This window comes from Coregonus lavaretus (genome assembly GCF_964263955.1).
Source record: "Coregonus lavaretus genome assembly, contig: HAP1_SCAFFOLD_1760, whole genome shotgun sequence".
Classification (NCBI taxonomy): Eukaryota; Metazoa; Chordata; class Actinopteri; order Salmoniformes; family Salmonidae; genus Coregonus; species Coregonus lavaretus.
This window is the reverse complement of record NW_028166760.1, coordinates 45,182-59,244: the sequence shown is the minus strand read 5'-3', so window position 1 is coordinate 59,244 and position 14,063 is coordinate 45,182. Positions and strand designations below refer to the sequence as shown.

The 14,063-nt window shown below is 46.6% G+C and overlaps 1 protein-coding gene across 1 annotated transcript in view; it reads left to right on the top strand.

Annotated features, from left to right (window-relative positions):
- Window positions 1-14,063, top strand: part of LOC311114344 (serine/threonine-protein kinase 11-interacting protein-like) — a 34,847-nt gene that overhangs the window by 2,712 nt on the left and 18,072 nt on the right. Inside the window, exons 9-20 of the mRNA XM_084189608.1 lie at window positions 138-241; window positions 337-426; window positions 568-609; window positions 764-940; window positions 1,242-1,323; window positions 1,408-1,875; window positions 2,060-2,280; window positions 3,295-3,405; window positions 5,123-5,342; window positions 10,825-11,009; window positions 11,160-11,478; window positions 13,595-13,704. Of these exons, the coding sequence (XP_084045734.1) occupies window positions 138-241; window positions 337-426; window positions 568-609; window positions 764-940; window positions 1,242-1,323; window positions 1,408-1,875; window positions 2,060-2,280; window positions 3,295-3,405; window positions 5,123-5,342; window positions 10,825-11,009; window positions 11,160-11,478; window positions 13,595-13,704 (2,129 nt within the window). The remainder of the gene's footprint in view (window positions 1-137; window positions 242-336; window positions 427-567; window positions 610-763; window positions 941-1,241; window positions 1,324-1,407; window positions 1,876-2,059; window positions 2,281-3,294; window positions 3,406-5,122; window positions 5,343-10,824; window positions 11,010-11,159; window positions 11,479-13,594; window positions 13,705-14,063) is intronic.

The window sequence follows — 14,063 nt, the reverse complement described above, 5'->3', positions numbered from 1 at the left end:
CTGTCTCAGTATGAGATACCTAGATGTCTGATTTGGTGGTTACTGGTTTACCTTGGGTGACACCTGAGACTGTGTGTGTGTGTGTGTGTGTGTGTGTGTGTGTGTGTGTGTGTGTGTGTGTGTGTGATCCTATGCAGGAGTGGAGCAGTTGTCATCCCTACAGCACCTGGACTTGGCCTACAACCTACTACTGGATCACTCCCAGCTGGCTCCTCTGTCTATGCTGCACAGCCTCAACACGGTGAGGGAGGGAGAGAGTTTCAGGAGTTTACTGTGTGACATAGCCTCTGTGTTATCCCAGACCCACTGACCTGTAGCCTCTCTCTCTTTTTTTAGCTGAATCTGGAGGGCAACCCACTGTTCTTCCAGAAGACCCACAGAACATGCACTGTCCGCCACCTCTCCCCCAAGGCTGCCTACCTCAGAGTGAGAGGGAGGGAGGGAGGGAGAGAGGGAGGGAGGGAGGGTGAAAAAGCGGAAAGCTGAATTTGGACCCAGTCTTTTTTTCATGATTTCTCTGTCTTCTCTTTGAGTTTAATATTGTCTCTCCCCCTCTCTCCCCCCTAGCTCAGACTGGACAGCAGCCCTCTCTCCTCCTCAGAGTTGTCAGTGAGTAGGCCAGTCCTGTATGGTTCAGCAGGCATATACTCTACACTTCTCTAGTCTTGTTGGGTCACTTGTTGATGTCCACTTCAAGTCCATTCGTGGGATTCACCACTTTTGTACCAGATAGTCTAACATGGGACTGCCCCCCCCTTCACAGGTGCTACCCAAACTGGGACAGCTGATTGGCCAGTTCCAGTCCCAGGCCTCGCCCTTGGTCACCAGGGCTCCAGAGCGGGGTAACCAGGAAGTAGTGTCCAGCGGGGGCGGGGATTTGAGTGACAGCCTGTCGGTCGGTGAGGTTGGAGTGACGCGACAACGCAAGAAGAAAACCAAAGTAAGTCAGCTACACACCTCACTGAGTGGCTGGGGGGTTCTGTCCCACCCCCTAGCCTCGCTGTGTACATCTTAAAATACTGGCTAGGTATAAGCAATACATGTTAATAGCTTGAACTAACCCTCTGATAGGATCAAGATCTATAGAAGTGACTACGGGGTAAGGGGGTTATGGGGATAAGGGGCTAGGGGTCCATTTGGAATTGACAAATCAATACAGGCAGAGAAGAAGGAACACGTTTCTGGAATGTTGTGTGTGTGTGTGTGTGTGTGTTATATAATATCCGTCTATGTTGTTTCAGAGTAAGGTGAGAGTGAGACGGGCTAGCATCTCAGAGCCCAGTGACTATGACTATGAACCCAGACCACAGTCCTCTGTACAAGGTAAACTATTACAGTGTGTCTGTGTGAGTGTGTGTGTGTGTGTGTGTGTGTGTGTGTCTAAAGAAACCTCCTCTCTCCCCTCAGACATCGTTCTCCCTCACCAGAAGGAGATTGAACGCATGGACAGTTTCAGGGACCAACTGGGCGAGGATTGGCTGCGCTACCAACATCACCTAGAGGGGGCGCCAATTGCCACCCTAGACAAGCCAGCTCCTCAACACCTCACTAACGGTCTCCGTTGCACCCCCTCCCCACCCAACCCCAGCCCTGTCCAGGCCAGCCCCGCCACCTTTGAGCCCCCTTCTCCAGCGCTGGAAGTCCCAGAGGTTCTACCCCCACCACTGCTCTCGTCTGAGCCCAAGGAGAAGGCTTCAGACTGGGATGCAGATCTGGAGACCGAGTCCACCCTCCAGTGGCCTGACCACAGCCTCGGGCACACAGAGTCCACCCTGGAGACTACTATGGCAGAGGGACAGGGACTGGGTCAGGGGTTAGAGGGGTCACCGGCGACACCCACAGACACCAGAGAAGAAGAGGAGGAGGACTTGGGAGGTAGGAGCACTTCAGAACTAGCAGTAGCACACCTGATTTCAAGTAGCCAACTAATGATCCAGCCCTCAACTAGTCCAACCAGCTGTGCAAGAGCTGGAATACAACCAACGACTGGGGTGTTCCAAAGGAACTGATTGGGCAATGCTGAGCCAACCTTTGACCTCTCTCTGTCTTCTGTCTCTAGTTGACCTGTGTCACCCCCTGCTTGTGGGAGTACTATCATCATCAGAAGAGGAGGAGGAGGGTGGGCTGAGGAGGAAGAGCAGGGCCAAGTGTCCAGTGTTCCTGAGGGTCAAGCCAGGCCACATCCTGGAGGTGGACATGAGCAGGGGTCAGTTGCAGGCCCGGCTAGAGTTGGACAGTCTGGGGAGGTTCACCATGTCCCAGGCCACCTGGACTGAGAGGGTGAGGAGGGGCAGGGGGAGGGAGGAAGGAAGGAAAGAGGGGGAGGGATGGTGGGGGAGGGAGGGAGGGAGGAGAGGGGAATGATGTAGAGAGGGAGGGGAGGAGGGATGGTGGGGAGGGAGGAGAGGGGAATGATGTAGAGAGGGAGGGGAGGAGGTATGTGGGGGAGGGAGGGAGGGAGGGAGGAGAGGGGAATGATGTAGAGAGGGAGGGGAGGAGGGATGGTGGGGAGGGAGGAGAGGGGAATGATGTAGAGAGGGAGGGGAGGAGGTATGTGGGGGAGGGAGGGAGGGAGGAGAGGGGAATGATGTAGAGAGGGAGGGGAGGAGGGATGGTGGGGAGGGAGGAGAGGGGAATGATGTAGAGAGGGAGGGGAGGAGGTATGTGGGGGAGGGAGGGAGGAGAGGGGAATGATGTAGAGAGGGAGGGGAAGAGGGATGGTGGGGAGGGAGGAGAGGGGAATGATGTAGAGAGGGAGGGGAGGAGGTATGTGGGGGAGGGAGGGAGGAGAAGGGAATGATGTAGAGAGGGAGGGGAAGAGGGATGGTGGGGAGGGAGGAGAGGGGAATGATGTAGAGAGGGAGGGGAGTAGATGTGGGGGAGGGAGGGAGGAGAGGGGAATGATGTAGAGAGGGAGGGGAGGAGATGTGGGGGAGGGAGGGAGGAGAGGGGAATGATGTAGAGAGGGAGGGGAGGAGGGAAGGTGGGCGAGGGAGGAAGGAGATGGGAATGATGTAGAGGGAGGGGAGGAGGGATGGTGGGGGAGGGAGGGAGGGAGGAGATGGGAATGATGTAGAGAGGGAGGGGAGGAGGTATGTGGGGGAGGGAGGGAGGATGCAGAGGGGAATGATGTAGAGAGGGAGGGGAGGAGGGAGGGAAGAGAGGGGAGGAATGGTGGGGCAGGTGGAGGGAAATCATGGTGAGAGGAAGGGGGGATTTTTTTTTTTTTGTTGCCTGAAATGAAAGAAGTATATGTTTTATATTTGTTCTAAAGATAGTTATTTCTCTCTCTAGGAGGTGGAGCGGATTCTTCCTGCCGTAGAGCTTCACTTCCGTTACATCAGCAGAGAGAGGAGGAGGAGACGCTATGTAATGCTGGATGATGACCCCCAGGAGGCACTGCAGGTAACAGACATAAAAATAAAGTTTTCCATTAAAACTCCACATGAATTCCACGTGAATTCACAATGCAGCTACGCTGCTGCCAGCAACGGTTTGGGTCTCATCACGGTACGTCCCTTTCAGATGGTTAAGCATTGCACCTGTATTACCGTTACTGTACCTCAATTCCACCTCGCAAAGTTTGTATTTCCTTCTCATTTAACTTCTCAAAGTATTACCATACAGGACTACGCTGCTGTCACATGCCATTTAGCAAACTGTTGATGACGTAGTGGTGGAGAGTGTCGACTCCAATAGAATTGATACCTCGACTACTTGCCCGTCGACTCCCATTTCTGAGTGTCAAGATTGACTCCTAAGATTCAGTATACTTGGAACGGAGGAGACTGATTAGTTGCCGTACTTCCGTAGCTCAGCTGGTAGAGCATGGCGCTTGTAACGCCAGGGTAGTGGGTTCGATCCCCAGGACCACCCATACACAAAAATGTATGCACGCATGACTGTAAGTCGCTTTGGATAAAAGTGTCTGCTAAATGGCATATTATTATTATTATTATAACACAAACTCTTGCATATTTCATAGCGAGCTAGCGAGGGACGGAGAGAGAGGGGAGGAGCACAGTATAGGCAGGTCAGCCACCAGGCAGACGGAGTCAGAACCGTGCCCTATCTATCAGTATAGGCAGGTCAGCCACCAGGCAGACGGAGTCAGAACCGTGCCCTATCTATCAGTATAGGCAGGTCAGCCACCAGGCAGACGGAGTCAGAACCGTGCCCTATCTATCAGTATAGGCAGGTCAGCCACCAGGCAGACGGAGTCAGAACTGTGCCCTATCTATCAGTATAGGCAGGTCAGCCACCAGGCAGACGGAGTCAGAACTGTGCCCTATCTATCAGTATAGGCAGGTCAGCCACCAGGCAGACGGAGTCAGAACTGTGCCCTATCTATCAGTATAGGCAGGTCAGCCACCAGGCAGACGGAGTCAGAACCGTGCCCTATCTATCAGTATAGGCAGGTCAGCCACCAGGCAGACGGAGTCAGAACCGTGCCCTATCTATCAGTATAGGCAGGTCAGCCACCAGGCAGACGAGTCAGAACCGTGCCCTATCTATCAGTATAGGCAGGTCAGCCACCAGGCAGACGGAGTCAGAACCGTGCACTAGGCCTATCTATCGGCAATGAAAAGTTGTATCTCTCAATGGAATGCTGTATCTCACAATTTCTTGGCTTGCAACTTCAGTAAAGCAAGGCCTATTATCAATGAATAGGCTAGGATGTTCTACACGGAACAGACCGAAGACTGAACACACACTTGCATCATTAGCGAAGAGAAAGAGCAGAGGTGTAATCATTAGTCCAAACAGTTGCAAAATGTCCACCAGGCTGTTGGACTGATGTTGCCATCAGTCCAACAGCTCTGGTCTTGCTCATTAGGCCCAATGATATCTATTGTTTTCTTGTAGTTTGTGTGTTTTGCGTAAGCAGCCATTGGAATGTTCTGTTTTTGAATGTTCTGTATTCTGAATGTTCTGTGTTCTGAATGTTCTGTATTCTGAATGTTCTGTTTTCTTGTATGTGGGTACAATAAAAATGTGAAGTAGCCAGTCATCATACAACATAACTGTTCTATCAGAAAATAGATGGACTGTTGTTAAAGTTTCAAAGAATGTCTGGGAAAATACATGATTGTAAATACGGCGGGTGTTGTGTTGTTGCCAGGCACTGGCAGAGGTCCTGTCGCGGGTGGTGGAGGAGAACGAGCGCCGGGTCATGGAGGGTCGTCCCAGCTGTGTCCGCCTGCAGTGTCTACGCTGTGGGTCAGAGTTCACACAGCGGAGAGGGAAGGAGCAGGAGGACGGAGGGAGATTGAGAGGATGGACAGGACTGGAAGAGCAGGATGAGGAGGAGGGGAAGAATGAGTGCAGAGAAGATGGATTGGGTGAGAGAGGCACACTCGTACAGGAGCACACGTACATGCATGCTAGGGATGGGCACGGTTAATCTAATATCCAAACGGATTTCAGTATTCGATTGCTTGGGAGATTATTCATTTTTTCTTCTCTCTCCCTCCGTGCCACACAGACAGACCATCACACACACTGGCCCCTGATTCGCTCTCGCTCCTCCACCTGCTGAAACAAGCAGAGCGCAGCTCTCTCTCGTCGCGCGAGCAAGTCTCCGTTGAAGTTTCAAAAACATGTATTTTGACTATCTGGATATCCAAAAAAAAATCATGATTTGAATGCTGAAATCATTTAAAATGCCCATACCTAACACATAGACACACACACATACATATATACACTACCGTTCAAAAGTTTGGGGTCGCTTAGAAATGTCCTTGTCTATTAAAATAACATAAAATTGATCAGAAATACAGTGTAGACATTGTTAATGTTGTAAATGGCTATTGTAGCTGGAAACAGCTGATTTATTTATGGAATATCTACATAGGCGTACAGAGGCCCATTATTAGCAACCATCATTCCTGTGCTCCAATGGCACGTTGTGTTTGCTAATCCAAGTTGATCATTTTAAAAGGCTAATTGATCATTGATCAAGAAACTGAATATCTCGGACAATGCTGTGTACTACTCCCTTCACAGAACAGCGCAAACTGGCTCTAACCAGAATAGAAAGAGGAGTGGGAGGCCCCGGTGCACAACTGAGCAAGAGGACAAATACATTAGTGTCTAGTTTGAGAAACAGACGCCACACAGGTCCTCAACTGGCAGCTTCATTAAATAGTACCCGCAAAACACCAGTCTCAACGTCAACAGTGAAGAGGCGACTCCGGGATGCTGACCTTCTAGGCAGAGTTGCAAAGAAAAAAAGTCTAGTGTCTGTGTTCTTTTGCCCATCTTAATCTTTTCTTTTTATTGGCCAATCTGAGATATGGCTTTTTCTTTGCAACTCTGAAGGTCAGCATCCCGTATTTCTGATCAATTTGATGTTATTTTAATGGACCAAAAAATTGCTTTTCTTTCGAAAACAAGGACATTTCTAAGTGACCCCAAACTTTTTAACAGTAGTGTACATACAATCATGCATGCATACATACATACATACATACATACATACATACATACATACATACATACATACATACATACATACATACATACATACATACATACATACATACATACATACATACATACATACATACATACATACAGGTAACTGCCAAAATAAAGGAAACACTTAAGTAAATGAGGGATACAAAGTATATTGAAAGCAGGTGCTACCACACAGGTGTGGTTCCTGAGTTAATTAAGCAATTAAAATATCCCATCATGCTTAGGGTCATTTATAAAAATGCCCAGTTGCCCATTATTTTGGCTACCAAGGCTAGAAGAAGAGATCTCAGTGACTTTGAAAGAGGTGTCTCAAAGGATCATAGGGGGTTTAAATGGTGTCTGTGTCTCAGTCACCAGATCTCAACCCAATCGAACACTTATGTAGGGCGATTTATATTGAATTAATTTGATTAATTCAAATTTATGTTTTTGCAGGATATTCCAAATGCCTGTGTCGCAAGAATCCAGTTTGTATTTTATTTTTTATTTTTTATGAGCGTTTATGTCTGCTTGTTCTCATGTGTTTTTGGTCTCGTCTCCTTCGCTCCTCTGTGCTGTGCACCTTCCTATTTACACCAGAGATCTGTATATACAGTGGGGGAAAAAAGTATTTAGTCAGCCACCAATTGTGCAAGTTCTCCCACTTAAAAAGATGAGAGAGGCCTGTAATTTTCATCATAGGTACACGTCAACTATGACAGACAAAATGAGAGAAAAAAATCCTGAAAATCACATTGTAGGATTTTTAATGAATTTATTTGCAAAATATGGTGGAAAATAAGTATTTGGTCAATAACAAACATTTCTCAATACTTTGTTATATACCCTTTGTTGGCAATGACACAGGTCAAACGTTTTCTGTAAGTCTTCACAAGGTTTTCACACACTGTTGCTGGTATTTTGGCCCATTCCTCCATGCAGATCTCCTCTAGAGCAGTGATGTTTTGGGGCTGTCGCTGGGCAACACAGACTTTCAACTCCCTCCAAAGATTTTCTATGGGGTTGAGATCTGGAGACTGGCTAGGCCACTCCAGGACCTTGAAATGCTTCTTACGAAGCCACTCCTTCGTTGCCCGGGCGGTGTGTTTGGGATCATTGTCATGCTGAAAGACCCAGCTACGTTTCATCTTAATGCCCTTGCTGATGGAAGGAGGTTTTCACTCAAAATCTCATGATACATGGCCCCATTCATTCTTTCCTTTACACGGATCAGTCGTCCTGGTCCCTTTGCAGAAAAACAGCCCCAAAGCATGATGTTTCCACCCCATGCTTCACAGAAGGTATGGTGTTCTTTGGATGCAACTCAGCATTCTTTGTCCTCCAAACACGACGAGTTGAGTTTTTACCAAAAAGTTATATTTTGGTTTCATCTGACCATATGACATTCTCCCAATCCTCTTCTGGATCATCCAAATGCACTCTAGCAAACTTCAGACGGGCCTGGACATGTACAGGCTTAAGCAGGGGGACACGTCTGGCACTGCAGGATTTGAGTCCCTGGCGGCGTAGTGTGTTACTGATGGTAGGCTTTGTTACTTTGGTCCCAGCTCTCTGCAGGTCATTCACTAGGTCCCCCCGTGTGGTTCTGGGATTTTTGCTCACCGTTCTTGTGATAATTTTGACCCCACGGGGTGAGATCTTGCGTGGAGCCCCAGATCGAGGGAGATTATCAGTGGTCTTGTATGTCTTCCATTTCCTAATAATTGCTCCCACAGTTGATTTCTTCATACCAAGCTGCTTACCTATTGCAGATTCAGTCTTCCCAGCCTGGTGCAGGTCTACAATTTTGTTTCTGGTGTCCTTTGACAGCTCTTTGGTCTTGGCCATAGTGGAGTTTGGAGTGTGACTGTTTGAGGTTGTGGACAGGTGTCTTTTATACTGATAACAAGTTCAAACAGGTGCCATTAATACAGGTAACGAGTGGAGGACAGAGGAGCCTCTTAAAGAAGAAGTTACAGGTCTGTGAGAGCCAGAAATCTTGCTTGTTTGTAGGTGACCAAATACTTATTTTCCACCATAATTTGCAAATAAATTCATTAAAAATCCTACAATGTGATTTTCTGGAGAAAAAAAATCTCAATTTGTCTGTCATAGTTGACGTGTACCTATGATGAAAATTACAGGCCTCTCTCATCTTTTTAAGTGGGAGAACTTGCACAATTGGTGGCTGACTAAATCCTTTTTTCCCCATTGTAATGACGAGATGCTCATGTCTCCGCCCTAACAATGGGAGTCGTTGTCCCAAAGTCGGGAAGGCAGGCGACAAGCTTAAGTCCAAAATAAGCCCATAGAAACGCAGGTTTAGTCCAACAGAATCGGGTCATATGGACACCGAAACACATTGAGACATTATTTTACTGTAATAGAGGAGAAGTTAACCTGTGTCAACTCCTCAAATTGCGTGCAGAGCAGACCCTACTAAAACAGGAGTATCAATGAACATTGATTCTGGAAAATTAATGCTGTTTGCTCAGTTTGGTACCAGCATTTTAGCCAAAGACCGTTATACTAGCTCTCTAGTCTGTTTTATAAATGTGCAATAAGCATAAAGCACAATTACATAAGGAATTGGCAACTCGTTCTCATTCTGAGAAATAAGATAGGCCACTTGATTTCAACCTGAACAAAGTGGACCAGCTAGCATGCTGATCAAACAGTTGGAGACGGACAGAAGGGTGTGTTCCTAACAATTAAACTCTTCTGCCTTGTTGTCTAGCAAATAGATCCAAGTTGGTTAAACATCAAATGTAAAGACTAGCTGGCTACTCATTAGCATGTGGGCTTGTGCTTGAGAGATTGCTTACTGTATGAGACCTGAGTTCTATAATGACTGCTACAAGAAGTTAGTCATTATTAGTGAATGTGCATAATGCATAGTTCTGGTAAACATTTTAACAAAAATGACATTTTAATAGACAGACTTGAACACCAGATCAGTGATTATTGCAGGAAAAAAAGGGACTGTTTGAAATGCAGTGTATTTGACCTTTAATTGTACAAAAAAGCTTATTTAGAGAACATCTATAAAAATAAAAAAAAACCTTGAGCTATATATGGTAAATCAGCCCATAAGTTTGAAAAAAATTAGATATTATTTTTTAGGCCATATCGCCCAGGCCTACACTTATGGGAGATTCTGGAGCAGCGCCTGAGACAGCGTTCTCTACCACCTTCAATAAAACACCAAATTATGGCATTTCTCGTGGAAGAATTGTGTCGCATTCCTCCAATAGAGTTCCAGACAGTTGTAGAATCTATGCCAAGGCACTTTGAAGCTGTTCTGGCGCATCGCGGTGGCCCAACGCCCTATTAAGACACTTTATGTGGGTGTTTCCTTTATTTTGCTCATGTTCAGTCATCTCCATCCCTCTGATAGAGATCTTAAGGACAGGGCTCTACTGGGAGCGTGCAGGATCATGCCTTGACAGACGTCACACGGATGTGGGAGGAGCTCCGATGATGAGTTGTTCTAAAACCTCTTGAGGTTACATGTAGTCCTCTGTAGCTCAGCTGGTAGAGCACGGCGCTTGTAACGCCAAGGTAGTGGGTTCGATCCCTGGGACCACCCATACACAAAAATGTATGCACGCATGACTGTAAGTCGCTTTGGATAAAAGCGTCTGCTAAAAGGCATATTATTATTATTATTATTATTATTATTATTATTACCATGGCAACAGACATAACAGCTATGGTCCAAGCAACCAAACAGATTTTTCCCTTCTAAATTGGTTGTCATAACTTTGTCGAAGGTGCTTGTGAGGTTCTTCTATCAACTCTTTTAATCAACTCTCTTTCTCAAGTACTAATTGACCAGAAAATCGCTGAAAAGAAACATTTGAACAGGCCAAATTGAGCTTTTCAGTCCTATTTGTCTTTTAACGCTTGGCTGTTTGTCCCACAGACGACTAACTAACCACTATAATTAGCGGAGACAGATACAGATGGCTTCAGGCTATCAGCTTAGCCCTCCTCTCCCGGTCCTCAACAACCCAGAGCTGAAATGACAACATGCTCTGACATGCCCAGAGCTCAGGGAGAGTTTGTTCTACAGATGTCTATGGCTTTTGACAGTTGTACCTTCTAGTTGGAGTGTAGTTAGCCATATGCCTTCATATGCTGACTATGACATCTACACCAAGGAAAGGCTGAAGTGCCTAGTCATTAACTCTGTTTAAAGAGTGATAGATACAAGATTATGGACAGAATTTTGCCTTTTAAAACAAGCCTTTTGTGTAAAAAACCTATTACAAAATACATTAATTTACCAATACGTATGAATTCACACTGAAGTATAACACTTTTTTTGACACTAAATGTATTTATTTTCTGTTACTTCAGGAAGTACTGTCATCTGTCCTGAGTGTGGTAGTGATCATGTGGTCCAGCTGGCTGGCCAATTAGCTCCCTCCACCAGTACGCCCGTCCATACGCCCGTCCATGGTTCCCCAGGGCAAGATGGGACTGACCGACACTTTACCTTCAACCACAGGGATACACCTCTACCCAGTCACCCGGGCAACAAGGTTTGGGATTTTAATGTCTTTTAAGATTTATTTAAATATGTTGATGTATGATGAACATGTTTTTAAAGTCTAGGGTAATCAATCAATCAGCTTTCAGGCCCCGCCATAGGGTCAATACATCTCCCATATTCCCCCTCCCTCTGTTTTTAGGACCCCACCATGGAAGGCCCTTCCTCTGCCAGGGCCAGCCACTACGGCAGCCCTGCTATGAAGGCCTCAACCCAGGACACTATCCAGACCACCACCTCCATGGAGGACCCCACCTCCTCCTTCTTCTCAGCCAAGGGAAGCTCCTTCTCCTTGGGGGAGACCTGGGCGGACCAGAGCCGGGACCAGAGCCTGTCCCAGCCCGCCAGCTTCTACAGTACAGAGGGCCAGAGTAAAGGAAGTATAGCAGGAAGCTACAGCTATGCTGCTGGTGCTACCCCACCTGGACCCCAGGATCAGCATGCAGAACAAGCCAGCCCAGGTGGGTCCTGCTTTCTCTGCATAGACAGCATTTTGTAGTCATAATATATATTTGAATACTTCTGCAATAACCAATTTTATTGCTAATATATAACATATTGGTATTATGATGGGGGGGGGGGGGGAAGGCATAAACAAAATAACATTGTTTGATTGGGTCCCTTGGTTTTTTATCAGCCATCAGATTAAGTCATAAAATGGATATGATCCTTGATTAGAAGTGATGATGACCTGGATTTGAACCTTTTATTTAAAGCTTTTTCATCAAATGGTACCCCTTTTCTTTTGATGTCAATTGGTCCAGCACCATCCTCAGACAATTGCTTTCATTTTTGGTGTAATTCACATTTCTGGAAAAGGCTTCAAATAAAGGTTAAAATCCAGGTCAAGTGACATGATAGTCCAAACACAGGGCCCTAGTGATAGGAGACAAGGAGGAAATACGTATTTGTGTTTTGCAAGAAAGAGTGTAACACAACAATCCACAGGGGATTATTTGATGTTGGTGACAGTGTCCCAACCTGGCCCCTTGTGTCTCTGTCTGTGAGTCTTACTGAACCATGGGAGAGCTTACTGTTAGACAGATTGGAGTTATTATTAGAACTGATGGGAGAGGAAGGAATGCTTTAGCCTCCACAGAGAAGACAATAGAATGGAGAGAGAGGGGAGGGAGAGAGAGAGACACAGAGAGAGGGAGAAAGAAAGAAAGAATGATCTTGGAGGGGGTATAAATACTTTATATACACAGAATAATAGACCCTTCTATCAGCCAGAGATGCTGAAAGACTGAGAACATGGATTCCTTCTCCTTCTTTTAAAACCACACGCCACTGCAGAGACCCATCCCAAAGCACTTCATCAGCCCCTGAGCTGACGTTCATTTTACACTAACCTCTTTGTCTGGGAGAAGGCCACTCATTTGCTCCGTGAATTAAGAGCTCTGCCTGAGTTTCAAAAGAAACATGCTCGTTCAACTTGAGCAGGGAAGTAGGGTGTGTGTGTGTGTGTGTGTACACCCGTCACGTGTGTGTGTGTGTGTGTGCAGTGGATTGAGATGTAACTTAAAAAGGATGAAGACACCTATCTCTTTTGTAGAACAAGTCCTTTAGTCTAACACCAGATTACTACATGTAGATTAAAAGCTTCTTTGATCTGATTTCCCATGTATTTGGGACACATTTATCTGAATATCACACATCAAAAAGGGAATGTTGGGGGCCTCCCGAGTGGCGCAGCGGTCTAAGGCACTGCATCGCAATGCTTGAGGAGTCACTACAGACCCGGGTTCGATCCCAGGCTGTGTCGTGACCGGGAGGCTCATAGGGCAACGCACAATTGGCCCAGCGTCGTCCGGTTTAGGGGAGGGTTTGGCCCGTGGGGCTTTACCGGGTTCATCTGTTGCCAACATATATTGAGATGAACAGAGCGGAATGACTCAAATGCAAAGGCAATTTTAATACTCTTCCTTTAGCTATAAACACACTTCCACACAGTGATCTATGTAGCATTGGACCAGAATCAGAGAGGCCTAGTGAATGATGGCCAGATAGTAACTAACTGCCAGGAAACTGGCCTAATGACTCTATTGTCTCTGGTGTTGATGTGTGTCACCTTGCACTAAATGGACCAGTAGGCCTATGCCAAGTTAGATTTACTACACAGCGACAGCATAATGCTCCATAAACTACCATTTATAGACAGTTTAGATTTAGTGGGAGGGAGGGTTAAAATCTATATGTTCAATTATGAGAGACCCATCCCTTTTATCTGTTTTAGTGTGATCTGCCAAGGTAAATATATTTGTTTAAAAGTGAAAGTAGGGAGACCACAGCCAAAATGTTATTGGGTCTGTTAGCTGTTGCATACTAACTGTACTGTTTTTGAACTAGTACTGTGCGTCTGTGTTGGTTATGCTAAGCTAACTGCTGTCCTTGTGTGTTGGTTATGCTAAGCTAACTGGTGTCCCTGTGTGTTGGTTATGCTAAGCTAACTGGTGTCCCTGTGTGTTGGTTATGCTAAGCTAACTGGTGTCACTGTGTGTTGGTTATGCTAAGCTAACTGGTTTCCCTGTGTGTTGGTTATAAATGCTACGCTAACACTATTCTGACTGTCTGTAGGCCAGTTGGACCTTCTCTCAGAGGACTATGAGGCGGTGGACCATCGGCTGAAGCTCTTCCTGGATGTGGAGGTGTTCGAAGAGGAAGAGGAGCTCCACTCCTTTCTCAAGGTTAGGAGAACCAACGGTTTACAGTTCAGTGACATAGCTGAATCTGGTCACAGCAGTTCTGCTCAGAAGTTCAGTGAACTGCTAACCCAGCCAAAACCGGTCGGCTCCAGCTCTTGTGATCTGCTCCTGGCTGCTTTTGTGCCCCTAGCTGTTCTCTCACTGTCCTGCACCCCCTCTCTCTCTATCGCCACCCCCACCCACCACACAATGGCCTTGAATGAGCTCCTCCATGTGCAATGCATGCTGGGAGCCCTGTGGAGTAGAGGGGTATTGGTTTACTGCTCAGGACACCTGGACAAGGAGAGGGAGCCAAGAGGACACGAGCTTCCCCAGCAGGAGACAGGAGATCCAGCTCATAA